Below are 26,485 nucleotides of genomic sequence, written 5' to 3'. Positions count from 1 at the left end.
CATGATCCAAGATGAACAAATCTGTATGTTTAATCCAACATCACTAGAACAGAAACACTTCAACACAACCAGTACATTTTTAAGATAACCTCTGCAATCATGTGCTTTACCTGTATCTTTGTAGATATGACATGGAACAAGCATTTCTTAGAAAATTGGGGATTTCTGCTCTGAACACTTCCGTATTTTTAATCCTGCTACAGTGATGCTTGGAATTTAACATTGTGTTTCATGACAATCCTGTTTCCTTCAGGCAACTTTCTTGATATCTCAGATTTTAAATAGCATAAAAGCATTAATAGACTTCTAAATAATATAGGTCATTTAAATTGCAGTCCAAATGAAAACAAATAAGATGGTGAAGTGCAACATTCCAACCTCAAAGTCTTGAGGTATGATGGGCTATAATATCAGTACAGATGACTACAGAGATTGTAAACTAAGCAAAGAACACAACGTACTGCAAGACCTACCAGATAATTTTTTTACAAGTGTAATATAGTTTCATATTACCTTAAACTAGCTTGCACCATTCTACATTGCCATAACCAGTAAACTTGGATAAAGCTTTGAATTATTAAAGGATGCTTAAAAATAAGAACAAGTTTATGGGAATAATAATAATAAAGAAAGATGGTTTTACTATACTTATCTTTACCTGCAAGTTACTTTTCTTCCCCCTTTAACATATAAAGGGATTTTCCTACACAGACGAAAAACCTTCTTGGAGCTAAAGGGATAGCAGTGAAGTTAGGAGAGCCTTCCTGTACAGCCTTGACCAACTTGATTCATCATTGTGCATTTTTTTCCTACCTGCCCAACGTTGGTACAATACTGCTTTATGCCTGAGGGATGTTGTGTCAATATTAATAAAGGAATATTAATAAAGCTAAGTTTCTTAGAAAAGAAAATAAATACTGAAAAAGCTTAATTCATAAAAGCAGGCATCCATATATTTTAGTGAGGTGCAAGAAGGTTATTTCTGAGAACTAGTGCTATTGTAAAGCCCATAAATTAGGTTCAAATATAAAATAAAAAATTATTCTCAGGAAAAAAATGAACTTACACGTAGGACTTTAAACTGATCTTTTAAATTAAATTAAAAAAACTTAAAGAATTTTTGCAAATAATAGCCCTACATAAGGCTGCATAAGACTTGGAACAAGATGATCAAAACACCTCTTAGGCAAGAAAAGTCACACACTCACAGATCTGAATTCTTTAGGGATAACCTAAATTTTACATTATAAATTCACTTACCTAGATAACTGATCAACCATCACTTGTTCTACTACAGCCCGTTTTCTTCTCTCTACAGCAACATCCTCCTGCAATGAAAAACTGACTAGAGCAAATTAAATATATACCAGACACTTCACATAATAAATTACCCTTTAAGACAGCATTCAGAGGTTACATTCTTACCAATGTCACAATTAATCTTTTTTCCCCATCTTTTTTAGTAGAATTCTATTTGCATAACAGATAGACAAATAATATTCACTGCTACACACTCAAATTGTCTATGCATTCAATAAATATGAGAATTCTAGTATTTCTATCAATAGACAGCATCCTTATTATCTCTGTATTGTTTCCAATAAATTCTTTAAGTACAATAGAGCCCGAGGAAACTCACACTATTCCAGGTTTCACGGCTGACACAGATTCCAGTTCAGAGAATGAAACTTTACCGCCAGCAATATGTAGTCAAAAAAAAAAAAATCTTTTAAGACTTTTTTTTATTTGCTGCATGCCATAATAGTTTTCTGCTGAGACAGACCAATCTGAAATATGTTTCAAGAAAGATCATCCTAGGGGGGAAGGGGATTTAACATGATCTATTATTATTTTTATTAGAGTAACACTGAATCATAACCTTGTGCTATTCACTCTAAAGTGCTCAGGCATTGATCATCATTTGCTTCATAGAAAGAGAAACCAAAACACAAGAGGATGTCCCGGAACAGCATGGAGGCTGCCAGCAACAACAAAGCCCCAGCACCTCTCTCCATTTTATCTTCCAGATTTCAGAAATTTTTCACTGCACTTAAATTTGCCTTATTCCCCCCTCCCCCCCAAAAAAATAACTAGTTACATATATGAGAAAACAGAGATTATTGTTACTGAGGGAGTTCACGCAACCTTTTTGACAACTTTGTAGGTAATTCCGAAACTGAAGAATTAAGATATTTTTCTGATTGGTTATTTTTTCCACACAATTCTTGTGTGCAAACCAAATTCTTGATAGATCAGATCAGGCCTTCCCATTGCTGAAGAAGAACCAAAAGTTGGTTCCCAGACAGCAGGTAACTGTAAGGGATAATCCTTAATTTCACAGAGATGTTATGGGTATAATTCACAACATTCAAGTAAATACTGATTGCCACTAGTCAAAAAAAAAACCCAACCAAACCACAAACTTCAAACCAAAAAAACCAAATAAATAATATAACACCAGACCAGTTGGTGTTTACTCTGAACGGATTTTAAGCCTTAAATATTTCTCAATTATAGGAGATAGGGGGCTTTTAGTTTGCTTTCATATTTCATTTTTTGCACCTATCAGAACTACATGGTGCTTTATTCCAAGTTACTGAATCTTTGCCTATTAACTGTTGCAACAGGTATATTAAAAAGCATTACGTAAAGGAAGACAAAGTGACAATACACATCAGTGTTTGTTAAAAGACAACATATTGCATGGACCCAGGCTTATAGCATGAAACCAGCTAGCATGCTGAAAATAACCTGATTTTTTTTAAAAAGAAACCTTATGCCTTGAAATTCAATTGAATACTAGGTCACTAAATTTAACATGAAATACCTTCCATTCAACTTAGACAAAAGCTGTACTACGAATTTACAAAACTGCTGAGGCAAACATTTAACTTGCAGCAGCACTCACTGGTTAAAAAGCAGTAACTCTTGTTCACAAGATACGATTATTCATAGAAAACCAATCTTTTCCAAAAAAACCTATAGCATCTATTGGCAATTACATATGTGCTACAATCTGGCTTGAATAAGGGGACTTTCATCCCAAACCACAGAAAAATTAAGAGAAATGCTACTGTAACATTAGATTTTTTTGTTAACAATTACAGTAAAAGGAAATTTTAACACTGTGTATGCTTAAGCAAATTTTTAAGGCATCTTAAAATCAAATGCCAGCAATTGAAGCAATGTACCCCCAATGGAATTAATATGTATGCAGTTACTATGATTTTTCCTACTATTCTGACCACTATCAGAAGCTTGAAGCTGACAGAACCTAAGACATGCTCCTAGAAGGAGACAGACAGCCTGTGCAACCGTGAGTGCTAATCAGTAACAAAAGGGCTCGCTCAAACACCTGCTGACTTCCTTTCAAAGCATGCCAGCTGCAGTGTACCGGTTATTTTGTGGTCCTGCACTGCTCTCTTTCTCAGTGTTTTCAGCATATTTGATTTAACATTAAGCAGTTACTCTAATGATACTTCAAATTTTTTTCCATGTCTTCACCCTATAGTATAATTTTAAAATTTATTCTAACAATAACAAGAGGTTCCTCAAGTTCTTAATAGAAGGTACTTTCTGAAAAGATATTATCATGAAAATGAATAGTGGCCGCAGTAGTGCAAGATTCACGTTCCCTTTGATGAGACTAGAAATCAAATAAATGTTTGCAGTGATGTAAAATTGAGTGCATAGTGATAAGCAAGCAAAATAAATTAAAAGTATTATGCACTTCTACAATATCACAAAATTTCTCATGGCTTAGTATTCCATGAGAAAGTTAGAATGCTAACTGTTCAACAATACCTTCAAAAACAAATTATGACAGCCACGACTCTGCATATGTAAATAGCAAATCATGTGATATCAAATCTCAAGGTTCTTCATTATTGTAGATAATCCTAAATTCAAGGCTTAGCCTTAGATGGGCAAGACTTCTATTGTTCAGTCCTAAAAAGAGTAAAAATTGTGTCTATGTAAGAAATTAAAGAAACATATTGGGAATGTCCATATAAGAGAAGTTCTAACTCCCCTCTACACATCATAGTGAGGCTATACTTGTTTCCAGTTTTCAGGGCTCCCTCCTTCCAAAGATCAATAGGGATGAGAGGAACCTGGGAAGGATCCGACAGAGGATTGGAGCCAAAGCAACTGAAAGGAGAGGCTAAAGGAGCTTGGGGTGTTTGCACAAGCAGCAGCTGTGAGGCATGCTGAAAACATCCTACAACAAAAAGGATGTTACAAAGAAGGCAGAACCAAACTTTTCTGACAGTGCCCAACAGTACATCAGGAGGTGAAGGTTATACAGTGAGCCTTGGGAGGCTTGGTATGGATAATAGGAAGAACTTCTTCACAAGGAGAGTAGCCTATCACGGGAAGGTGCTGCCTAGAGATGCTGTAGAAGCACCACCCTTGGAGCTTGAAGACTCAAAGCTACAGTTGACCCGATCTAATACCATCAGCAGAGCTCATAAGCTTACAAAGCCAGTTCTCATCACATACTCCATTTCAGGAGTTAATGAGGGAAAACAGCCTGTTTACTCTAGAAACACATCAATGAGCTGATGGGATCATGGAATCCATGGATCATGGTATACAGGCTCTGGCAAAAGCTACAGACCAGAGGAAACGTAACACAATACTCAGCTTCACTCAACTCAGTTAATCTTAGTCGTATGTGTACATTTGTATTTATTATTCATAATTTACATTCTCATTTACATACCTTACTGCATAAGATACAAGTACTGCAGATATGATTTCTAAAAATGCTCACTGGATTGCTCACCTTAGCTCTCATTGAAACAAATGTTTAAACTACCATGATTTCAATGGGTGCAATTACATACTAAAACCATGATTTCAATGGGTGCAATTACATACTAAAACCGAATCACCACGGACCTAACTTCTGTTGAACATCTAGGAAGTCATCCTACAAGTCTAGACAGTTAACAGCATAATAACAGCCCAGTTACTTACAGCTTCCGACTTCCTTATACTGTGCCACATATTATAGGGCTTGCTTGTGTAGCGTTGTTGCAGTAAAGCTTTCTCATCAAGAGCTGTAAGATGATCATTATGTCCATCTTCAAGCTGTGTACCCTAAACAAAAATAAATTATTTTCATAAATCAAATTTAATTAATTTTAAGAAAAAACAAAATAAACCCCCCACATTTTCCTCAAATAATTTAAAAATTTTTCTTTCTTTCTTATTTAACTGTCTACTTCTTCCACTTAATGCTAATTAGAAAAAGTAAAGAATTTTTTTAAGCCTAGCTTTCTACAGAAACTTAAAAATCTCGCTCTCTAGTCCTTCCTTATATCTTTTGAATACTTGCCATCTTTCAACCATATTGAAATAAAATTTTTAAAATCAAAAGAATACTTTGTTTCTACAAGCTTTGTGAAAAATCAGCAGCACATCTGAGAACACAGACTGTTAGTACCTCTCAGAAAAAGATAAGAGCTCATCTTTTTCTGTTCTGCTCAAGAACAGCCAAGAGAAAGTGGCGAATTTGCCATTACGCATATAGCTCAAAGTTCACCATTGCAGAGATGCTGCTTTTTGACCAGCAATCAAAATACAGTTAAATACAGTCTGGACAGGGAAAAGCCAAAGCATACTGCTCAAGTGGATCTAACAGACTTGTAGATCCATGTATTTCCTACATGAAGGATATGAAGAAAACCAACAAAGGAGACTGTTTACAGAAGTCAAGAAGGGGGGAACATGGGAAAGAAATCAAGAGTAGGTTTTGTTAGCTATGCTCCTCTAGGAGCAGCTTCTTTTCAGAGAAGAAAAGTTATTACAAGTTCCACTAATCAGATAAAATAGTAAGTATCTTCAAATCTAAAAAGGCTTTGATTAGTTTAGTCAGGTAGCAACAATAGCTAATAGAAAATTGTTCTGCTAGACATTATATTGAAGTCTGCCATAAGAACTGATGCGCATGGCTTCTAGTGCTTAGCAAGTATCTTTCTGGAACCCAAAAATCACCAGAATAAGTCAGTCCTGCTTTTTCTGTCCCAGTATACACTTGCCACCTACTTCTTCAGTTTCAGATTAACTTGGCTGTTCCTGTAAATACTCTTCTGATAGGCTCGCAGTACAGCATATAATGGAGTTACTGATTGGAAAACAGATGAAATGACTGTGTCAAATACGTACCTAAGAGCGGAATCATTAAAAAAAAAAAAGTAAAAAAAAAAGTAATGCTACAACTAATTCCCCAAAATAGCAACTGCCACCAAACATAAAACTAAACAAAATAACAGAACTAGTTTTTTCAATCAACTCTTTTGCTCACTTTCTATCTGTATATAGAAAGTTTATCTATAGGTTCTTGCAGGTTCTCCAAGTTTTATCTGAACACTTGAAGTGTGGCTGTAAGACTTTCTCTTTTCATTCTACTGAACATTAAGTAAGTAAAATCAGTAAACTCATTGTTATTCATCACAGAAAAGCAATGAGCACAGTATGTTCCCTCAACATCTGCATACTTAACTTGTCATTAGGATTCTTAAATGGTCAGCAGTGTCTAGCATTCAACCAGTCCCCACAGCTGTTGCTTACTTTTGTTTCCTGTTCCCTTACACCTACAATGATGTATCTCGCTCTGTGCAACCACCCTTCCCCACTATCTCTTCCAGAACAAGAGGAAAGTTGACTTTTCACTTCTTTGTTTTCCAGTTTCTCTCCACTGGTCTTCCCTTGTTTGCATCTTAGTATTAATTTAAAAACACAGCAGAAACCTGGCAGAATGAATATGGCTTACAGTAACCTGCACTGGATTTTACACAACATCAAAGCATATGTACAGATATCTCTCATTATTTTAACCCCATATTCTTCTCCATTTTCTACGTTAAGAGTTCTCTATGGTACAGATTACATCTTTCACTTCTTTTTTAAGTCCTATATACAGTCATAATTCAATAAATCATTAAGATACTTCTATATTTAAAAATATTTTAAAATTTAAAAAATATATTTAAAAAATAAAAAAAAAGCTTGAATGCATTCCTTTGTCTGAAAACATTTTATCAAAATCTTCCCACTGTCTTTCATCATCTTAGGCTGCAAACTCTTCCCTATCAATCACGCTATCTTCATGCTCAGGCTAGAGGTGCACTATGAGGGCAAATGCCACATTTCTTACTAGAGAACACAAGCACACTTAGATTCTCACAAGCAGCTCAGTTTCTCTCTCTGGAACAACTGAAACAAGCTTCCTATATTTTATTTCCTACTCCACAATAGATGCTGAAATTAGAGGTTTTTATCTCTTTACAATAAGAACATGGAAGAAATTAATTACACACGGGCGCAAACCTCTCCAAATTTTGTAATGAAATGCCAACATAAATCTGTTATTTTAAAATGCAATTACTTCTTTGCCAGCTACCTTAATTGAAGCTTCTGGACACAGGAGGTGGTCTTTTTTCTTTTCTGCAATTCTCCGAGAATACTGCTTATATTCTTGCTTCATATCTGCTTCATACTGACAACACTTTAGTTGGTATCTGTCTGTTGGCAATACAGACAGATATTTTCTGGTATTGTCTTCTGCTCCAAAACAGAATTCTAAACCCACGAGTAATCAATATAAAAGCCTGTGGTTAACCTATTGCATGAGAACAGCATTTTTATAATTCCCATCCAGTGTAACTTCTGAAACTTTTTGACTGTGTGCTTCACATTAAGAAAAAAATGCAAATATAACTGCCTATTCAGGCTTAATTTTCATGGCATTCTTCATATTCTGCCATTTTTAAATTTAAAAAGTACACAGCCAAATGGTTTTACATCACTTTTAAAGAGAGAAGGCAAGATTTAGTGGTTCTGTCCTATAACATGACGTTACAGATCACTAAAATGGGAATTCTGACACTTGATTTTGCATGGCTGAAAATGAGCTGATGGATTTTTTTCAGTCAGAAGACCTAATACTCTCGGATGGCAGACGAGTACTAGTACTGGGACTTCCTTCCCTAGAACACCAGCTGAAATGGCTAAGTACTTTCATAACTTTACGCCCATTTCCGTGCTCAACACAACAGAGGCTGGATCAGTAGAAGCAGTGCCAATGACAGAAGGCCAAGACTCCATTCTTCTTTCTCTTCTTGAATAACTAACACCTTCAATGTTTAATATTCCTTCAATGCCAACAAAACTAAGACAGCCTTATCTAGCACCTCTGCTTGATACACCTCATCTTGCAACAGCAGTGTAACAGTCCTAGAAAACCATTTCTCAAAATCTCTAGAGATGTATCTTCTCGAAAGAGCAGCTTTCTCTTTCAAAAGAGGATCCACATCCCTTCACTGGTTAATTCCTGAATGGTAAGACTATATTTAAATTATTCTTACATAAATGACCTATTTGGGGAAGATTTACTTACATAGTCTGCTGTTGAAGAAGCTGGAATATATCTTGCTAAAGGAATGCTCAGTCAGGGCCCCAGAAGCAAGCAATGCAGAAATAAAGGCCGCTCAGAGGAACACATTAAAATATTTTAGAACTGCTTGAAAATCTTCTCCACAGGAAAGGGAAGCGGGGGGAAAGTCAGGCAAAAAGAGAGAGAGAGGGAGGGAGAGCAAGAGGGTAAGTGAACGGAAGATTTTCCTGCATATTCAGCACTTCAGCATTTAAGACATAATGAAGGCAGAAAGGAAGCAACAAGAGATAAAGGAAAGCAGAGGAGAAAGGGAGAAAGACCCTGAGAAACAGAGAAAGTCATACAACCTTCCATTAGCCTTCCTGCAGCTAGACAGTATTATATGTATGAACTTTATGTTTTAAAAAAATGGTAAAGCGCGTAGTGAAATTATAGGCATCCAGACCTCAAAAGAGTACAGCAACTCAAGTATGTCTGCACTGCACGTTTATAATGCAATACACAGGAAAACCACCCATCCGTACTTAAATGCTTACAATTACATCTTCAGACACACAAAAATACCTATGCTGGGCACACAGATATTCTGAGAAACAGCGTGTTCCTAGCTCATTATTCAAAAACAAAATAAAACACAAAAACCCAACACTTAACCATTTCAGGTTTTATTTAAATGCAATGGGTTTTTTTCAAGTTGAGAAACCATTTGGTTATCTAGGGAAACAAAGAAAATGATGAACTTGGCAGATTCACCTTGAGCTTCAGCCAACTTGGAGTCCTGCCCTACAAGTCGCCATATTATTCATTTCAAGGGGCATAGGTTACGTGCAAATTAATATTTGTTTTTCCATCTAGCTACACCTCTGTTTTAAATGCATTCATTGAAATATTTCTTAGGTTTACGTAAGTTAAATATTTTTGAAATATTAGATTTTTAAACACTATATTTTCCAATTTTTCCAAAAAGGGATAACATTGATAAGTTAGGATATTTCCTGCACCCTAATCAAATAAAAACATACTACTAGTAGTAAGATTTTTACCATTGTTATATATGGTGCGCGATTATGACAGAAAATAATCATGTAGGTTGCATTCTTCCTAAATTACTTAAAAGTTCTGGATATCTATTCTCTTGAATATATAGGGACTACAAACAGAAGATTACTGTTTGCAGTAGTTCGGTATTTTCCCTTTAATTCTCACATTTGAAACACTCAGAATACTAAACGGAATGACAGCAGATTAAGAATAGTCTCCAATAAGCTAGTTTCTATCACACAAAAGAAATTAAAACATACACTATATGGTCTGAAAATGCAGTAAGTACTCTACTACTGAATTGCTGATTTTGTCAGTGTATATTTTACAGCTACTTTACCTCTATTTTGTTCTGACAAGATTTTCTAGACATCTGTTTAAACTGAAGGAAAAAGAAGTTAAACATGTATCATGATCAAATAAAAACCTGTCACATTTAAAAATGAACAAATTTAATTCAGCTATAAGAGTTCAAAGGAAAACTTTTCCTGCATTCAGGAAAATGTAATAACTGAGTAATTAAATTAATTCCTAAAATTTTTATAGGGGATATGGATCCTGAACACTGCTGTACTGTACTATAAACCAGAATCTAAGCATCTGGACTACTGATTTTCCTTATAAAGTACTTAAGATTAGTGGTGATTAAGTTTCTTAGTCATCTAGGGAAAAAAAAATGTTGATGTGTGATCAGGAAATTTAAACAATAAAGGTGGTTTGACAAATTGAACAGAATTCCAAAGCTAATGTCACAATTCTGTTTTAAAGACAAAGAGACTTAAGAAAAACCCTACAAAATGGCTGCACGTAACTCTAAAAGTTTTCTTTTCACCAAAAGTAACTGTTCCTCCACAGAAAGAGTATTTACTGTTTGTAAACTTGGGTTTCATTTTCAATCATACACTTACTGACTACTATCAATCTTATCTTTATTGGTTTTGTAAGTTCCAGTTTGTTTAGAAAGATAAACCAAAGTTACATTCCACTTCAAAAGTATTACATTTTTCAGTTGCTTTGATGAGTTGTTAATAAAGCTAGCTATTAATACATCTCTTCAAAAATGAGTACAGTGAAAAGACTGAGTATCAACCAACAAAGAAGAGCTAAGGCATGTCAGAAAATAGGATTTTTGAAATATTGTAGAGGTTTCTCAGTAAAAAGTACTTTGCCAAAAACATTTTGGACCAATAGCACTCAGAGATATGAGTTTAACCAAAAGAAAAAAACAGAACATGTATAAGAAAACTAAGTGTGCTTTTCTAAGTTACTGCTAAAGGGGCATATTTTAAAGGTATTTGTTGCGACAGACTGACCTGCTGAGCCTGACAATGATGTGCATATGGCATTTGTAATGATGTTCTCCAATCTGAAGATGACTCTAGAGAGCATGCATGAGGATAACTTCCACTGTATGGTGTGTAAGAGTCCCCATCCTAAAATTACGGGGAAGGGGGGGAGAGAGGAGACAAGCAATTGTGGTTTTTTTATATTTAGAGTGATATTTTTATAAACTCCTACAACACATGAGTTCTAAAAACTATTCAAGATAGAATTAATTTATAATTACCTCTTCATCAGAATCTCCCAGTCTCCTTAGATCTAGGCATGGCACCCTGCAGGAAGTTAAAACAGTTTTAATAGCAGTACTTTATCTTGTTTTTCAATTACAGTAAAAGCAAGCTGCCTATTAGTCATTATTATTATTATTAGCGCCCTCACAAAAATTTCCCTGCTACGAACAGTTTCACTACAACTGGAGATGGCCTACTTATCCAACCCCTACTAGTTCCTCTTGCTTCAGCTCAGGAACTGGCCACCGAGTTTGTCCTCCTCCCCAGTTGCAAAGTACCCTGGCAGCTGAAAAGGGATTCTGCAAAGCCCTTCTTCTCTTCCAGCACAGCAATCTTCTCCCCTTCACACCCCTGCTGCTTCTGCAACAAGATCATAAATCAGGGATTCCGCATTCCTGCCTTCCACAGCAGGTCTGTGTCAACATCCCTCTATAATCAGTCAATAAATAGGCAACGGAAAAGCAAGAGCTCCTCGGGATAAAAAACCTCTGAACTTTTTGTAAGAGATTAACACAGTGGAAGCCAGCTATACTTCAGTATTTTATTCTGCTTAAAGAGATATAAACATCTCCAACTTACCAAAGCATGTCTGTACCTTCTGCCTTTATTCCAGGTATACTCTGGAGCACCATGAATAAATATTTTTTTCTATTTTACCACTAAGACTTTTCAAACAGCCCTATTATAACAAGATTACTTCACAGAGTAAGAGAGCTCCTTAATTTCCAGTCTTTTTCCATTAAAGAACAACTGACAGTACACAGAAATTGACATGAACAATCCCAGGCAATGGTCACACATACTTGTAAAATAATGTAGAAAGATACATTGGATCTAAGGCATTTAAGTAAACAAAAAAATAATTAAGCTATCAAACATGGTCCTTAAAATATCAGATGTTGCTTATCTGTCAAAGTCACTGTAAAGTTTTAAATTTTACAAGCACTGTACAAAATATCCCCTTGCTTGTAAAAACCCTTCACAACAGTTTCCCTGTAACTTTTACTGTAATACCTGCAAAGAAGGCCAATGGTTTAAAAATGTTTTCTCCTTTTGCAGACCATTGTATTAAAAATATTCAAGAAAGACTAGGTATAAATATAAAAGCTCCGAGTACAATTCTACTGTCAAGCTCAACCAAATGTATATCAACTTAATTCCAATGTAAATAATGCATCAAATATTCTACTCTAAATATAAATCATACAAAACAAACCTATGACAACAAATTTCATGGAACACGAGTTGCATATCAATACAAATGGAAATGCATTGTGTTAATAATGCACAATTAAAGAAACTGATCAAAAATAGAAGCAGACTTACTCTGGTGGGCGAGGTCCATGAGTAGCCCATGTATCTGGTCTCCAGCCCTACAAAAAAATGACACATTATTATATACCTATGGGGATTGGGACCAAAATACATAGTTCTCTTTCAGCTTCCCCTGAAATATTTAAAAACAATGCTTCTGAGTATCTGTCCAATATACTTGACTCAGATGCTACTAACAAAAGGACAAAACAAAAACTTTTCATTGAAAGTTGATTCTTGCAAATCATGTCATTACAGAAAGATTTCCAGCGATTAAGAATCAAGGCAGTATCTACATCGGCTATTAATAATGCATTAAAAATAATCCATGTTCCTGAGGCTCTGTGCAATCACTGCTCACAAGGTTTTAGGTCACATTATCCTTGTTGGTTAGGAACCTACCCCTCAGCCAACCCTTAAACCAAAACCGCAACACTGACAGCCAGCTGGCTCACAAGGAGCTAGCTCAGAAAAGAAGCCCTGATACTTGGTGTAATTGTATCATCTCAGCTTTAATATAGCAGCACATGATGATGACTAGAAGGCAGCTTCTGTACTCACACTGTTTATATTGCATGGTTGTGTCCCACACAGATCTCCAAACTCAATTGAGCAAGAAGAACATGGCAAGAAGCAAAGACTCGAGCCAAAGCTTCATCTACCCCACAATGGCTTTCTGAAAAGAGCCAACACCAAATCCCTAGGGAAATCTGACTGGGGCAAGCACACAGTAACAATTCCCCCAACTCCCCAACTAGGGCCTCCCAATCTAGGGGAAGACAAAAAAAAAAAAAAAAAAAAAAAATGGTTCGGGGATGTTGTGAACCAGGGCCAGCATCTTTTTTTTTCCCCACACACACACTCCTCAAGCTTAGAGATCTCAGCATCACAGTCTGAACTGAGCAGACATCCTATTTCCAGCAGTGCCCTAACACCTTTCACAGTTTGAAAGCAGTCACAAAACTGTAACTCCTTTCTTGCGACACCCCTCTGTAGCCTGCTCCTGAAAAAGTTCACAGTTCAGCAACACTACCCTCTAACGCCTTCAAAAATGGGTATTCATGTTTAAAACAATAGTTTCTCTCCGGTAAGGGCACACATAATGAACAGCACCACCTTGTGGTCAAATATGTAAAAACCCGTTAAGAAACCTAACACAATTCAGGCTTACTCTCAAAACTAAACGCCATGCATTAAATCGCAAGTACATAATTTTTGCGTAACATTTCAAATAGTGATAAGATAACGAGCATACCACATTCTAGATGTTGAAGTCTTAATGTAATTCCTTTTTCAGAAGTCATCGGATTGGGAATAAAGCAAACAAAAATCATCCTGAATGTCCTCATTTATTGGGTGAAGCACATAGTTTCAACCTGATTTTAATCTAAGATTTATTTTTGTAAGCCACCAAGGATCACATGGACTAGGCAGTATGAATTTGGAAACTGAGGGGTACGTGAATTGGTGAAGAAAAGGGATGAAAGATTAGAGAAAAATGGGCTTTTCTTTTAAAACCTACACTAAATGCCCCAATTGTTCTTGTACACAGGTATTTCCTTATCAAGAGATGGTTAAAAGGAAGCATTGTAACATCGATGTGATATCATTTACAAAATGTCCTTTTTGATTCCAAATCAAACAAAAAAGGAAAACTGCAACTTGGCAGCCAAAGTCCAAGAATTCCTAATGGGGTCATTCAACAAAAAAGGAAGTTAAATGGGTACTTGGGGGACGAGGGAAGATTACCAATTAACTTTACTTCATAAAGTACACAGTATCTGTGAGGAAAATCAACTGTTATTAACAATATCTACCTCAGCTATAATAAAAACAATGGCCCTCAGAATCCAAGATCATACTTGTAGTGACCAGGCTTTCAAAAGTTAGCCTGAAAAGTTTCTGCTACAGTGATCTTGTGAGGGTTGCACACCTACATTATCTCAATATGTAGACTACTAGGAACACCTGGGAAACGAAATTCCCCTTCATGCTGAATGCAGAGCAGCAAGATTGATTTTACAAACCAACCAGAAATCATGTCTTTTGAAATTATGTTTTGGGGGTTGCTTTATTGCTGTCTTGCAAAACAAAAACATAGACACACTTGTTACCTGTTTTACCCACAGCCTGAAACAGCACATCATACAGGTTCGAAGCCTCTGTTGCTCTTAATTGCAAGCACTAGTTCATTCCAAAGTTCTCCACATCCCAGTTAAGTACCCAGAATATCAGTTAAGACAGCTGCTTTTATTGAAAATTCTCACCTTCATCTGAGAAGCTGTCATACTAAACTATCACTTTCTGACAAAAATAAGTTCTCTAAAAGTTTTGTTCTCTACAGAAGGAATTATAACCTCAAACTAAGAACCTCCTGAAGTAAAATTGAAATGTTTGTTAAAATGTCAAAGTAAGGAAGGAAAACAACCACAAGCCTTCTGTTAACATACCTGACATTTCTTCCCCCTTGATGACAGCTGAGCCTGCCTTCTAGGGGATGCAGTGACTCCTTTAACTTCCAAATCCATGCAAATTCAATGACAGCATTCAGAATAAACTGGAAGAGAAAAGGCTACTGAGCAAATCACGCATTTTCCATACAAGTACTCTGCAAAAAAAACCATTATTGCATTAGGGCATGTCTATCACCAATAATTAGGGTATTGACTTCAGCAAGCTATGACGTGTTACTGGCTTCCCTTCTTCACCACCTCTTAATTTCAGTCTTTCCTTACTAATGCTTAACCAGATTCCCGTTCAAATTTACATCTTTGCCTCAAGTTTAACTCCCTCTCTCCCTTAATGCTTCTCAGTGCCTTCTCATAGCAGTATTACTAAGTTGCCATCCCTTGACAACACCAAACCTTTTTTACTCTTCACTTAGAGCTGCCGCCTGGCTCGCAGTTGCACCATGCCCTGGGATCAGGTATCTTCAGGAACACGAAAGGGCCCTCCTGATGCACAGCCAGCCTCTGAGGGCTCCAGGGCAACATTTTACCAGTACGCTACTCTCCGGCTCTGCTGCCTTCCCCTTCCACCCTGCCAGTTTTGAACCCAAAGCCTAGCACTTCATTCCCAGAAGTCAGACACTCCACCTTCAAACCACCATCCACAAAAGCTGAACGCATTTCTACCCACCGCGCCGGTTTTAACTCCCAAGTACCCTCTCCCTTACCAAGCAGAATCGCAGCCGAGGGCCGGGTGGCCGCCAGCCGTGTCCCCTTCTCAGGGCACGTCACACGAGGCGCCCCTGTCCCCGCACCCCCTCAAGGCTCTTATGAAGCGCAGCACTCTCCCAGCCGAAGGCAGAGGGGGAAGAGAGCATCGTTGTATTTAACGGTTAACATGCCGAAATAACTTTACCACAAACAACACTGTTAAGAGGCAAAATAAACATTCTGGGCTCAGGCAGCTCCACGGAAACGATAGGTTTTCCCGGGAGCGCACTGGGGCAGGGCCCGAGGCCCTGGCAGCGCAGGGCAGGGCAGGGCAGGGCAGGCGCCGGAGGGGTCTCCCCGGGAGAGGTCTCACCGCGAGCGGTCTCACCGCCGGGCCGGTCTCACCGCCGGGCCGCGCAGGGCCGCCGGGAAGGGCCCACCCCTACGCGTCCCCATAGTAACCGCTCCCACCGCCCGCCCCCCGCGCCTGCGCCCCGCGGTACCGCCCCGCCCTCCGCCTGCCGGCGGGCCGCCGCCGGGGGGCCTTGCCGGGTACAGCAGCGCGGAGGGGCCAGCCCGAGCCGCGAGGCTCGCAGGCTCCCGTCTCGACTGCGAGGGGGAGCGACCTGCCCACCGCTCCTGAGGAAACGCCCTGCCCGCGGTGCGGCTGCGCCCCCCCGGCCTGCCAGCCGTGCCCCGGCCGCCGGCGCCGTGCGGGCCCCGCAGCCGCCCGCGGGGACAGCGGGGCACCTGGGCGCTGCGCTGGTCCGCGGCCTCAACACGCTGGGGCGGCTGAAATCAGGGACTTCAAAACGGCAGCAAAAGGGCTCACGGGGAATGCTTGTAGCGCTGGGCCAGGAGCACGGAAATACTTACCCCGAGGTCGCTTTTGTGGACCAAGGCAGCACCAGCACGCAAAGGCTGCGGGAGGCGAGAGGCACCGCGCGGTGACCGCACGCGGCCCAGCTGCCCCCCGCCCCCGTGCCGGCGCGCCCGCGCAGCGGAGCCTGTAAGGTGAACTGAAACTAACTTACATTAGACTTACCAGTTAGCTAGGAGGTCATGCAGTTAGGGCTTTTTTCAACGGTTCCAGTCAGTTACTTCTAAAAAATAATCTGTGTCCCAGTACCGGTTCTGGTCAGTCTGGGGGAAGAATCTGTCACCTCTTGAGAAACCCCGGTTCTTGGGTCAATCAGTTTCCCAAAGCTAGGCAAAACCTCACTTACTGCGAAACTACCAATACACTGATGCCAAGGGTGTATTTATGTATGCTGCTACTGCTCAGCCTGCGAGATCTCTTTTCAGAACCAAAGACATGCCCTGTTTCTACACAAGAACCAACAATTCCACTCCAGACACGGTAACAGGTTTGGTCCCTTTAACTACAGTACATTTCCTCCATAAAAACAAACCCACGTGTTATTTTCCTGTAAGAATGAAGATGACAAAGAGTTCAGACATTATAACTGGCCTACTTAAAAGCAAAAATTAAATAAAACAGGAAATTTAACAGCATTTTACTGTCAGATCTACCTCTGCTGTAATTTCTGTCATTAAAGGGTGCCAGTTCCATTGGCATGTGCATTAAGTGAACAAAAATTTAGTAGAAAATAAAGGTATGGACAAAAAGTGATTCTGGAAAAGGACAATAATGCTCTCCTCAACACTGACCCAAAAAAGCCACTCTCAAGTTGGTGTAATGTTTTAAAAAAAAAAAAACCTCCAAGGCCCTGGGTTCGTGAATGATACATAGCAATACGGCTGTCAATACCAATGTTGGAAAGCGTGTTACCATGAATCAAAAGGCCAGATGCTATTTTGTTAAAATAAATATGAAAAAGGATATACTACTAATCGGTATCAATCAATTTTTAGGCAGCTGCTGAGTGTAACCAGTGGCAGGCAATGAAAGAAATTAAGTGATTCAGTGTAATGCATTAAGGTTTAAACTAGCATACAAAACTATACATTCTTGAGGAGATGGCAAACTCAGACATTATAGTTTTTCAAAATACTATCTGTGGTTAAATTCCTCTCTCTAAATAAAGAAACCTGACTATGAATGCATCTCTAAGACTTAACCCATATTGCTTGTAATTCCCTAGAGAAAAATCTTCCACAAATTCATCAGTGCATGCTCTTTAATGAACTCAAGGAAGGTAAAGTTCAAGTGGCACCATGCTTACTAATTACATTTATCAAACTTTTATAGTCTCAATTACAATATATTCTAATATTTCAGTGAAGCATCAGATATAGTTATAGTGCATCATATACAGAGTACAGAAATATTTTTATAGGAAAAAAATAAATAGGAAAAAATACGTAAACATCCTGAGTAAAATTCTGCTGCCACTGAAGTTACTGAACCATCATAAAAAGGAGCACAGGCAGTATCACACCCCTCTTTATAAAGCATACAGCAGTGCACATAATTTCATTCAAAACAGTTTAAAGTGCATAAAACATTATAAAAAAAAATTCATAAACTTTTGAAAGTTTTACATATGCAGTTTTCATTCATGTCTATTACGTCTCCTCAATCCCATCTCTTCCGATTCAACAGCATCTTTGTTCATAATTTCTTGCTCATCTTCTATCACATCTGGCTCAAACTGATGTACTTCACGTTCATCACTTAATTCATGCTCTTCTATTTTGTAATCACTATCAACATCTTCAAGCAAATCATTACTGTCATCTCTGTCATCCATTTCTTTCTCTTGAGAATGTTCAGCAAATGACTGAATGAGATCTTCAAGTTTCTCATTACAAATGTGGCTGAAATCTTATAATTCACACAAAAAAAATACTAAAATTAACATTTAAATTACCAGAAAGGCTCCAAATTTTAGGGTCAGTTCAGAAGTAGAATATTTATTGTTTTCTCTCTTTCATTAAGACTCAACTAATGCAAAATTCCCCGAATTTCTAGTGAACCATTCTTAACATTTAAGATCTTTCTTGGACTACTATGCACCTCTTTGAAGTCTCCAGTTGAAACTAATATACATATTGCTGTTTATTATGCCATGCAAGCATTACCCACAGCCTCAGAACTCCCCACCTGGGAATCCTCAGACTGAAGTTAGTCCAATACTAACAGACTGCTTAGGAAGTCACATTCAAGAAGCCCATTTTAACAAAGCAGAATGTGACTGTGTGGTCTATCCCAGTTCAACGTCTTTCAGAACTTAATTCTTTAAAAAAAAAAAAAAAAAAAAAAGACCTATCAAAATTCTAAAATTAGATACACCTCAAACAGGAAGAATGGTAGTCCACCAGAATGAAATTAATTCCACACACATTACCTAAGATGCGAGAGCTGAACATTATTATAGTAAGACCTGTTTATATTTTTTTAAAATATAAACTATTTAGTTATCTGTCCTGCAGGAAATCAAAGTACCTTTCATCTTGTTTTCAGATTTATCCAATCCACTTTCTTTCATCAGGCGTCTAATTGATTTGAGCTGTGTCATTATTTCATCTTTCTGCTCACAAGCTAAAGCATTAACACTAGGAGAAAAAGACAGATGTCAACAGCTGAAAGATTACCTTGAAAGTGAGCGCTTGACAATAATGCACGAGACTGCAGTTATTTCCTTCCATGGAGAGATACCATAGTTAAGTTAGTAACACATTTAGGCCAAGCTTTTCTTTGAGAACTGTCTCTTGAGAAGTGCGGAGCCCATCACATACACCTGCTGAATAATCTAGTCACTGAATTCTAACAGTGGAGCCCCAACAGCCAAAGCTGAGTAATGACTACTAAAAGAAAAAATTATCCAAAGTAATTTTATTTTTAGTACAACAATACCTAATACAGAACAGTTTAGAGGCTTTTCTCATTTTTTTCAATTATGTTTACTCTCACTCCTCCCCATTGCTACTAGAAATTTGTTAGGCAAATTGGTCAGTGAACTTGCTACTTAATAATTAAGTTCAGAAGTACACTAAAGGAACAATCCTGAAATTCTGTACGTTTTAAACTAGGCTTCATGAAGGACCTCAGTCTACAAAAATGGACTGCATGGATATTTTTATTTCTAGTAGGTGAGTAAGGCCCTAGCTTCTTAAGAAAAGAACTTTAAAACTACAAGGAGGTTATATTACTTACTGCCTCGTTACACTACAACAGGGAAGTTTTATTTCCCTGAAGCACACACAATCACTTAATAGGTTAATTTCAAAACACAAAAATAAGCAGCTATACCTTGATAACTAGTTTTGTCTTTAATCATATCAAAAGAAACTTTCTACTATGATCTAATTCCCACAATGCCTTTCAAATGCTACTGAGCTTAAGTATTCAGTATTAGCCTCCTTGACCAATATTCAAGTTTAACTTGTTAAGTCACAGTAATGTGATGGTAAGTCTCAGCTTTTGCACTTATGTTTGGTAAACAAGAGACAGGAGGTGTCTATTGAAAAGATTACAAATTGCAAAGAGGTTATCTGCAAAAAGCTACAGAAACAGTAACTGAAGAAGGTTCCTAAACACTGTTCCTTACCTATATATAAGGAACACTTTAAGAACTCTATTTTTAGAGAACTTAATTTTAAAGAAAAACAATACTGAGATGTTTTATGACCACTCACCAGTTTGACAGTGGATCCAACTGAGTCAATAAAGAATTTAACATTTTCTCTGTCTGTGCTAGATGCTGCTCCAGTTCTAAAAGCTGATGCTCTAAAAAAAAAAAAAAAAAAACCCAAAGAGAAAGGAAATAAAAACCAGAAGGAGGCACAGGGAGGAACAGAGAAGGGGAGAAGGCAGGCAGGAAAGACAGAACATTGTAAAAAAAAAATTTAAAAGAAGTATTTACAATACCAAAAGAGTATTAAAGTTTTGGTTGGACAGATTCAGAAACAGGAAGGTTTTTTCCTCCATAATTCTAGAGTATGAAAAGGGAGTGGTAAGGATAAGAACAGAAGCCTTACTATGTGTGACCAGACACCGTTCTCGTCCAATAACCTCACTCCAACAGTGTCCACACAGATGACACCTTGGTAGACACTGAGCAAGAACGTGGCTCTTACCTTTTCAGCCTCAAAAACTATGCAGTTCCAAGACTTCTTGAGCTATAAGTAGCATATTTATATTTAATATACTGTCATGAGTTTGCCCAGTCACACCTCACAAATACATTCAACACTTAATGCACTAAAGCTGAGAGGAATAACTCCTCCTAAAATACTATGAAACTTCAAAGAAAGAGTGCAACAAGGAAGGATGGTGAGTAGGCAACATATCAAATCATTGCTGAACCTGATTACAGATCTGGTGTGCAGAGACACCAAAAGAGGCTGCTAACTAGTTGTTTAACTAACTAAAAATGTGTCTACACAAGGGGCAAAAAAAGTATGAAAAACAGCTTAACTCTAATGTGCCATAACTCTTTATTCAAAAGGAAAGCCCACTTCTTGGCACATGCAGAACAGACTGAATTAGACAGTACTTTGTATCATGAAGAAAAAGACATTATTATTCATTCTGTCTCTTCTATAAATATTTAATGGTTTTGACAAGTCTCAAATTTGGCCTAGAAATTTAACAGTCTCTATAATCATTTATCCACACTGTTCCACTATCAATACAGTTCAATTCTAAAGCAGATCATTATGTCCTTTTTAAATATCCTATTAGGCTAAAGATTATTATATCCTATTTAAACATCCTATTCTACTGAAGAAAACTAAACATGTCTTAAGTGAGAGAAACATCAGACATTAAAAGGCAGAGTATCACACTGTATTACTACAGCTGTTTAAAAGAATTATTACCATCCAGAGTTTTCAAACAAACTTGTAAATGTTTCAAACACACAGAATAACAAGGTAGGGTATTTTGTAGGTTCTTACATTACACGCTCTCATCCAGCTGGACTGCATCAATGAAAATGTAGGTTTCTTCCAGCAGGAAATACACATTTTTGGTGAACATATGCACTCTGAATGGACATCTATCTTACCTGTTTCCTTTGCCTTGTCTTCTGTACTTTTTTCCTTTTTGGAAAGGCTTTCTTCATGTGACTTCATCTTTAATAAATACAATTGTGTTAAAATACTTCACCACTATTTGCGTATTAAAAATAAACAGCAACCACAAAAATGCACTCCATTAATTTAACATTTTCTCCTGCCATGCCTTCTTCCTATCTTAAACTAATACTTCTGATCTTAAGCAATGACCATATGACTGACAAAAGCTGTAAAAAGTTTTTTTAAAAAAAAAAGTGGTTGCTGTTTCAACTCCAGTTTTCAGAATTTAATGCGAAGAACCTTCTAGGTTATTGGATCCAGTCTCCTACCATTACCTAGGAGGTAAAACTTCTTTCTTAAAGTAATAAAGATGCTATTATAAAAATATTTACATTTCAATCCCACAAGCGCAAGTGTAAAGAGTTATAACACCCGAAATACTGGTTTTATGATGTTTAAATCCTATTTACAACCTAATTAAATTTATTTTTAAAACCAAACTGTTCAGCCTCTATGTTCATTTTGCTAAGCTGTGGTATTTTTCCTCACATATAGATGATATGAAACTGACTACGAATATGAAGATGCTGTTTCCAGTCCTGTTTGGGTTTAAGGTGGTTTTTTTCCCTGAAGGCAAGCAAAAATATTCCAGCTGCACTATCAGCATTGTTAAGTGTTGTAATATCTCTTGCTATAAATAATACATATCAAGACTGATTTTAAAAAAAAAACCCAAACCCAACTGGTTATGTGTCCTCCTTTTTTAAATTACTAATGGCTGAACAGGTATCACATTTCATGGATAAAAGTCTACGTTGCAGCTGCATGACTAAATGAACAGTCCAAATAAAAAGTTGAGTATACTCACTACTCTATCTAATTGCTTATCTAAGACTATTATCCTGCAGGAATCATCCACCTCCTTTCCATATTCAATCTCATTCTGAAGAACAAAAATAAGTGAAATATTGATGAGACTAAGTTACAGTCTCAGGTAACAGCACTGTTCAGGTTCTCAGATTCTTACTTGAGGTTGGGGGTGGGGGTGGTTGGGGGGGGGGGGGGGTGAGTATAAGATTCTTAGACACTTCCTTAAGTGTCCAAAAAAGGGTTATGTCAGAAGCCTTCATAAGGAAGAATCAGATATACTGAAATTTTAACTTTGGAGCTCACACTCAAAGTCAAATCAGGCAAAAAATGGCTTTTGGAAAACCACATACTTGGGCTCAGAATTGGGGTGGGGCACAAAAAAACCCAAAACAAAACCCAGTTACATTTCCTTCTAATTTCCATAATATAATCATTTTCATGTGGCTTACCTTAAGAAATTTGTATGCTGCAAACACTCCCACTCCAAGAGCATACAATGGCATGAGGGTGAATACTAACTCTCTGCCGTTTCCTCTTGTTCTCTCACTCTTGATCTCTTTCTCCATTGCATTTCTCATCTGCTGAATACTCTGGTAAGTGTTACTGTCAGACTGTTCTGGATTCAGGTGAACTTGATGAACTGTCCGAGGGCTACCTTAAAGAATTACATGGAGAGAAGGAAGCCAAAGTAAGAAAGGAAATTAAGACTGCAATTAGTTTCACAACTGGAATTAAATTGTTTTTTTCTTGTGTGATCATCTTTGTTCATCACTCTTATAAGATGGTGTGGGCAGCCCTGCCTCCAAATAAAGTTTTTAAAAAAATAAAATTAAAAATCACCCTTTCATGAATTGAACGCAAAGTTAAATCTAGGTAGCAAAGACTCTCAAACCAAGTTTCTATGTTTTCTTAAGATACAAGTTTCAAGCTTCTTCCTTTGCAGCAACATTGGCAAACCCACAGCAAACTACAGAAAGGTAGATGTAACAAGAAACATCATGAATCTTGAAATTAAAGCATACTCAGAGAAATTATTGATAATGCTGAGAACAGTTACACATTAATATTTTTCCTGTGTAACGAAGAAAGGAGTTAAGTACAAACTGAATTGTCTAGACCTGGAAAAAAAGTTTTTGTTGAAATACGCATGCTGTGTTGCTGCTTTCACTATTTTGACAGTAAATTCCGTGTTACATGCATTTCCCACAGGCTTAGAAGTGCTGTAACTCTGCAAATCAAGTATTTAGCAGGAAAAGATTACACACAATAGCAAGAGATGCAACCTTGGAAGTCTGAAGCATTTTCGCATGCAATTTGCCAGCCAGTGTCATTGCTTGACTTGGATTATTTGGTAGTTAAATCTGGGGTTCATGGGACATGCAGATGAGGAACAGTGCTAACAGCTGAAGTATGCATATGCTTGCAGAGACAGACAGGGTGACTGGGGGGTTGTGAAGTTTCACACTGATGTCTCGCAACTGACTGACTACACTTAATACTTAAAAATCCCTTTGAACATTTAGTTCGTCATAATTTATCAGAATGAGTATGGGTAAAACAAGATTCACATTCTATAGAAGACCATTATGCAAATCACTCCTTATCAATTAATACTGAAACACTGACATTTCAAGAATTTACTGTAATGTAAGTGTGCAAGAGACAGCCACCATCAGGTAAAGAAAAAAATTAACCTATGTTACAACCCCTAGTGAAACAAATGCTTGGCTACAACTTCTTCCAAATACAAGAGAAAAAGGAATCTAATTCTACTAACCTAAGCTGATACTTTGTGATAAGAGATCTCGAACAGTGTTTTAGAATTGTCTAACATGAGTTAGCCAAAAAAGTTTTTCGGACTTCTAGGGATGACTTCAGACTCTGACTGTAGCAACGTTTACTATCAGCTCTGCTGCCAAATTGTGCCAGACATAACTGCAAGTTCTTCCATGTGTAACTGACCAGTTCACAACATGCACATTTGAGCAGGCCTTTCACCTGTATGCTTACTCACTGGAACTCAAAACAGAACTGGACAGTTACATAAAAAATTGAACGTCCTACCTGATACAACCAGAACTCAGGCTATCTTAATCATTTAACGCAAGTTCAGGCTGACATTCTCCTTTCAACACAAGCAGGTTTAGACTTAATAAAAGTGCACTAGCTAGTCTAACTAATCACACCTTATCTTACATACAGTTTTCCTCCTTTCAGAATGCTTCCCACTGATTACTAGTTTTAAGTTTGCACTCACTGTTCTTTCCTTACTTGTAGTTCTATTTGTTTTTAATGGTAATGAGGAGACTTACTAAAACACCTAATATCACAGATGAAAAAATTCCCACAAGTCATACAAGTAAGAATGTGATCAAAGGAAACACCACCTTCCTGGCACCGAGGAGGAATGCTGAATCCGAATGGAGTCCAGTGTCCTGCACCAAGTTTATCCCACAGAGGAAACTGAAAAGATACTGGCCAAAGAGGAGAACAGCATGTAAATTTGCCTGAAACTTATTTTATGCAGTGCTGGGCCAATATACCAGTAGAATCAGAGGCATCTGAAGTGCTGCTTTTTTTAAGGTCTGGTTTTAAAGGAATTTGATCTACAGGGAATGATAGCTACCATATAAATTAAAAGTAATCAAGCAAAACAGACTAGCAGCTGGGAAGAACACGGTAGCAACTCAAGCCTCACTTTGTCTGCCTCCCAGGGAAAAGCACAGGCAGAACTTGAAGGATTACAGCAACTCTCTCTCTCTCTCTCTCGGTTTACAATGCCTTGGAAGGCATCATCAATGAATCACAGAGCTACATCAAGAATACACGCATTCTGTTATCTTCCAAAACTGAAGTGGACCTTTGGACCTTGAGCTAAACCCTCAGCTGAGGTATGCTGACACAGCTTAACATACATGTATACCACTCAAGCCTTAACAAGCAGTAAGCTCTCTAACCCATTCAGCGGTATCTTTTCCAAGCAAGCATGCTGCATTTTTTCAAAAAGGCTGCCTGAGAAATCTCATACGATCCCGTGCCATTGTTTACTAACAGTAGCGCCGGGCTTCCCTACTGTAACTCCAGCATGCGCAGTGAGCTTTCTCCTCCGACACCTCTCGGCTCCTCATCCCTGCAGAGGTTCACAGTACCTAACCGTGCCCCTGCAGGCATTATTCGTTACACTGCCCCGGTAAGGTACGCTTCCAACACCAGGGGCTCAACCTGTATTTAGAAATTATTTTCTTAAGACAACACAGACAAAAATCATAACAGTAAAGAACAAAAAAAAAGCGTAAAATAAACGGGCTGAGGGGATGGATGGCTACGGGAGGCGGTGGGCGCCGGCCCGGAGCCGTGTGCCGAGGCCCCCCCGTCACGGGCCGCGTTCCGCCGCCGCCGCCGGTGGGAGGCGAGCCCGTGCCCGGCCCTTCCCGTGCCCGGGGGCTCCCCCCGAGCCGGCCCCGAGCACGGAACCCCGACCGCAGCGCGGGCTCGGGCACCGCCACGGCTCCTACCTCTGCGGTGCTGACGGAGATCGTAATGGCCGGGGCCGGCCTTGGCGCCCCGCGGAGTGCGGCCGGCTCGCCCGCCTCCTCCCGCCCCAAACATCCTGGGCATGACGACGAAGACGCAGAGCACCAGCACCACCGAGACCAGCACCTGCTGCGGCGCCGACAGCACCATGGCCCTGCCGCCCAGCCGCCGTCCTGCGCCAAGGAGCAGCGCCCAGCGCGGCTGCCGCGCCCCGCCCGCCCGCACAGCGCCGCCCGGCGGCTGCGCCGCTCCCCCGCCCGGCGGGCCGAGCCCCGGCCGGGAAGGTTCTGGAAGGGCCACGGGGTGGGCGGCGGCGGCCCCTCATGCGAGGCCCCGGGCCGCGGCCCTGGCCGTGTCGGTGCTGGGGGCTGCAGCTGGGCCGCCCCTGCCTTGCCAGGCACCGTGGGCATGACCCTGGCCGAGCACGGCGTGTGCCTGCAGCAGCCTCGCACCAGAGGCCAGCCAGCCCTCTGGGGACAGGCCTGGAGCTGCGTGGGTGGCGCCAGGGCCCTGCCAGAGGCATGGGGCAGTTGGCCAGGGGTCTTTTGGTAGTCCCTGGGTGAGGTGGACAGGGTGGCATCACTGGTTTGTGTTCAAATATAGTCGTGTTT

The 26,485-nt window shown here is 39.0% G+C and overlaps 2 protein-coding genes across 8 annotated transcripts in view; both read right to left on the bottom strand.

The window, feature by feature from the left end:
* CAPS2 (calcyphosine 2) overlaps positions 1–16,459 on the bottom strand; it is a 33,360-nt gene extending 16,901 nt beyond the window's left edge. For 2 of the 7 annotated variants that reach the window (XM_027793456.2, XM_027793458.2), the window contains exons 1-8: positions 15,503–15,873; positions 14,778–14,884; positions 12,340–12,386; positions 11,010–11,055; positions 10,756–10,875; positions 9,783–9,824; positions 4,981–5,103; positions 1,261–1,328 (exon numbers count right to left, since the gene is read on the bottom strand). In XM_027793456.2, coding sequence (XP_027649257.2) covers positions 1,261–1,328; positions 4,981–5,103; positions 9,783–9,824; positions 10,756–10,875; positions 11,010–11,055; positions 12,340–12,386; positions 14,778–14,855 — 524 coding nt within the window. In that variant the 5' untranslated portion in view covers positions 14,856–14,884; positions 15,503–15,873. The other 5 variants (XM_055809066.1, XM_027793457.2, XM_027793461.2 and 2 more) reach the window with 5 other exon arrangements.
* Positions 16,460–17,612: 1,153 nt separating this feature from the next.
* Positions 17,613–26,102, bottom strand: CCDC107 (coiled-coil domain containing 107). The gene is made up of 6 exons (XM_055808974.1): positions 25,856–26,102; positions 22,790–22,995; positions 21,461–21,527; positions 20,088–20,178; positions 18,895–19,004; positions 17,613–18,273 (listed from the first exon to the last, which is right to left on the bottom strand). The coding sequence occupies exons 1-6, from the start codon at positions 26,022–26,024 to the stop codon at positions 18,002–18,004; spliced, it is 915 nt and encodes a 304-aa protein (XP_055664949.1). The 5' UTR covers positions 26,025–26,102; the 3' UTR covers positions 17,613–18,001.
* Between the last annotated feature and the right edge of the window lie 383 nt (positions 26,103–26,485).

The sequence above is a fragment of the Falco peregrinus genome, chromosome 6 (assembly GCF_023634155.1).
Source record: "Falco peregrinus isolate bFalPer1 chromosome 6, bFalPer1.pri, whole genome shotgun sequence".
Classification (NCBI taxonomy): Eukaryota; Metazoa; Chordata; class Aves; order Falconiformes; family Falconidae; genus Falco; species Falco peregrinus.
This window is presented reverse-complemented; position numbering and strand designations above follow the sequence as displayed.

Coding starts and splice junctions, on each gene's coding strand:
- CCDC107 (XM_055808974.1), bottom strand. CDS start 26,024: ATGGTGCTGTCGGCGCCGCAGCAGGTGCTGGTCTCGGTGGTGCTGGTG. Junction 22,996..25,855: donor TCTCCGTCAGCACCGCAGAG/GTAGGAGCCGTG, acceptor TAATTCTTTAAG/GTAGCCCTCGGACAGTTCAT. Junction 21,528..22,789: donor CAGCATACAAATTTCTTAAG/GTAAGCCACATG, acceptor TATTTATTAAAG/ATGAAGTCACATGAAGAAAG.